This window comes from Otolemur garnettii, unplaced genomic scaffold (assembly GCF_000181295.1).
Source record: "Otolemur garnettii isolate 467f Iridium unplaced genomic scaffold, OtoGar3 scaffold00082, whole genome shotgun sequence".
NCBI lineage: Eukaryota > Metazoa > Chordata > Mammalia > Primates > Galagidae > Otolemur > Otolemur garnettii.
Genome location: NW_003852477.1, coordinates 5,932,059 through 5,934,810, shown reverse-complemented (window position 1 = coordinate 5,934,810; position 2,752 = coordinate 5,932,059). Strand labels below are relative to the sequence as shown.

Genomic DNA, 2,752 nt, shown 5'->3' with positions numbered 1-2,752 from the left:
CCCTGGGTAGAAGGCTGTGGTGTCAAAGCTCATGGCACCCTCCTCTTGCCTCAGCCTCCCAAGTAGCTGGGACTACAGGTGCCCACAACACCCAGCTATTTAGAGATGGATCTCACTCTTGCTCAGGCTGGTCTTGAACTCCTGAGCTCAAGTAATCCACCCTCCTCAGCCCCCTAGAGTACTGGGATTACAGGCATGAACCACTGTGCCCAGTCTTAACATTTTGGTTTTGTTTACTTCATTCCCATTTTTCTCTAAGCATATTTTTTAATTTAGAATGTATTTCATTGTTTTTTCTTTTACATTACATTTATTCGAATCATTCCCCTGTGTCATTAAATAGTCTTTTATGTTTATTTTGGCTACAAAACTATCATATAGATAAACCCCCTACTGTTAAAAATCTAGTTTTCTTTATTTAGTTATATATGATGCTGGCATGAATATCCCTTTTGTTAATCTTTGTCTACTTCTGATTATTTTCCCTGTATGGATTCACAGAAGTAGAATTAAGTTTGATAATACTTAAAAACTGCTTTTCAGAAGAGTAGCAGTTAGTCAGTCAGCCCTATATCCAACATTTGTTACTTATGAGGTTTCCTTCTCCTCATTATGTTTTCTCTGGTGTTGAATAAGCTGAGAGCTATACCGATAGGCTTTCCCACACTCGCTACATTTATAGGGTTTCTCTTTAGTGTGGGTTCTCAAATGTAGAATAACTTGTGAAGTCTGCCTGAAGGTTTTCCCACACTCATTACATTTATAGGGTTTCTCTCCAGTGTGAACTCTTTGATGATCAATGAGGTTTCGATTAGAAGTAAAAGCTTTCCCACATTCATTACATTTATAAGGTTTTTCTCTACGATGAAGTCTCTGGTGTTCATTAAGTGTCTTCCTTAAGATGAAAGCTTTTCCACACTCATCACATTCATAAGGCTTCTCCCCAGTGTGAATTCTCTGATGGTCCATAATCTTCGTATTAGAACCACATGTTTTCCCACACTCTTTACATTTGTACACTTTTTTTCCTTTGTGCATTCTCTGATGTTGAGTGAGGTTTGAACTACGGCTAAAGGCTTTCCCACATTCAATACAAGTGTAAGGCTTCTCCCCAGTGTGAACTCTGTGATGTGAAATCAAGCCTGAACTCCGACTAAAGGCTTTCCCACATTCTTTACATTCATAGGTTTTCTCCCCACTGTGGATTCCCTTGTGTCGAATGAGGTGTGACTTACCACTGAAAGCCTTCCCACATTCACTGCACGTGTAGGGCTTCAGTCCAGTATGGATTCTTCGATGAACAACAAGGTTGGAGCTATGACTGAAGGCTTTTCCACATTCCTTACACTTATATGGTTTCTCTCCTGTGTGGATTCGCTCATGTACTGTGAGGTTTGCACTCTGACTGAAGGCTTTCCCACACTCTGCACATACATACTGTCTCTTCTTAGTTTGAACTCTTGTATTTGTTGCAGAATCATCACGCTGACTGCTGTCTTTTTTAGATTCTTGGTCACTCACTTCCGTAAGTGCTTTACTGTCTTTACCTGTCTTACGTTTGAAGTTTCCCGTCTTTCTCCTCATTTTCTCCTACGTGGAGCATTCCAATGCCTCTCTAGCCTTCTCTTTCCATTTAGAGGAGCTTTGTAGATTTTGACTTCCTGGCAAAGTCTTCTGTGGAATTCTCCTGAAAATATACTGCAATTCTGTTTTTTCAGGAATGATGCTTTGGAATCAACATCTCCTCAATCCCAGTTTCACCATCTGACAGGAGAAACAGAAATTGCACATGTCACCTGTTCGCTGTACTAGAGGAAGGAGAATTGGTAAGAGAATTGAGGAAAGAGATGCAGTAGACCAAAGGGGATCATATGGAAGGATAAGTGTTCAAAGGTAGGGGAACTGATCAAAAAGATGAAAAAACTGCAGTTAGCATACAGGCCATGGTAAAGGTTTATGGAAAGCCAGGGTCTGAGAGAAGCCCCAAAGGTCCAGGATCAGAATGTCAGAATGTGCAATGAATAACATAAAGCCCACCCTAGTTTCTTCCTGCCTCATCCTCTATACTCAGAATTGGAGCCATCAAAATCCTAATGGCAGGCTCAAGTACAATCTGTTCCTAGAAAAAGTAAACTGAAAGATGATTAGTTCAGTAGCTCAAATGATTAGTTTTCAGATGAGTTTAGGTTTTAGTTCTTGCTCACTTATTCCCCTAGTAGTAGTGATATAAAATCTGGTACATAACAGGTGTTCAAAAATCATTTTATAGCATAGTAACACATGATTCCACCTAAGGGTGTAACTAAGATTTCATCATTTGCTCTAGGTTTAGGAGTAGGCCTAGTTTACATGCTAGTACGTAAGCCCTGTCTTGATAAGTGGTGACACAGCTTTTCCAAAATTAGAGCTTAGTAACATTACAGCCTACTTTATAGGAGCTGGTGTGTAACTGGATCCAGCTTTATGTGCTAGTTTCATCTGTCTGCTTTTCACCGAGCTATTACACAGATAGACTGTGTCGCTAGATGAACTTAAGAGGCTATATTGGGAAAGAAGGTTAGTTAAAGTATGGCAGGAGAAACTCTGATAGGACCTTGCATGGCATTAATAGTGAAGTATCGGCTCGGCACCTGTGGCTCAAGTGGCTAAGGTGCCAGCCACATACACCTAAGGTGCGGGTTCGAATCCAGCCCGGGCCCGCCAAACAACCATGATGGCTGCAACCAAAAAAATAGCCAAGCGTTGTGGCAGG

At 40.9% G+C, this 2,752-nt stretch overlaps 1 protein-coding gene across 1 annotated transcript; it reads right to left on the bottom strand.

Annotated features, from left to right (window-relative positions):
• Nucleotides 1-555: 555 nt before the first annotated feature.
• Nucleotides 556-1,608, bottom strand: ZNF660 (zinc finger protein 660). Its single transcript, XM_012808070.2, has one exon. It carries the CDS (start codon nt 1,582-1,584, stop codon nt 589-591), a length of 996 nt encoding a protein of 331 aa, XP_012663524.1. The 5' UTR covers nt 1,585-1,608; the 3' UTR covers nt 556-588.
• Between the last annotated feature and the right edge of the window lie 1,144 nt (nt 1,609-2,752).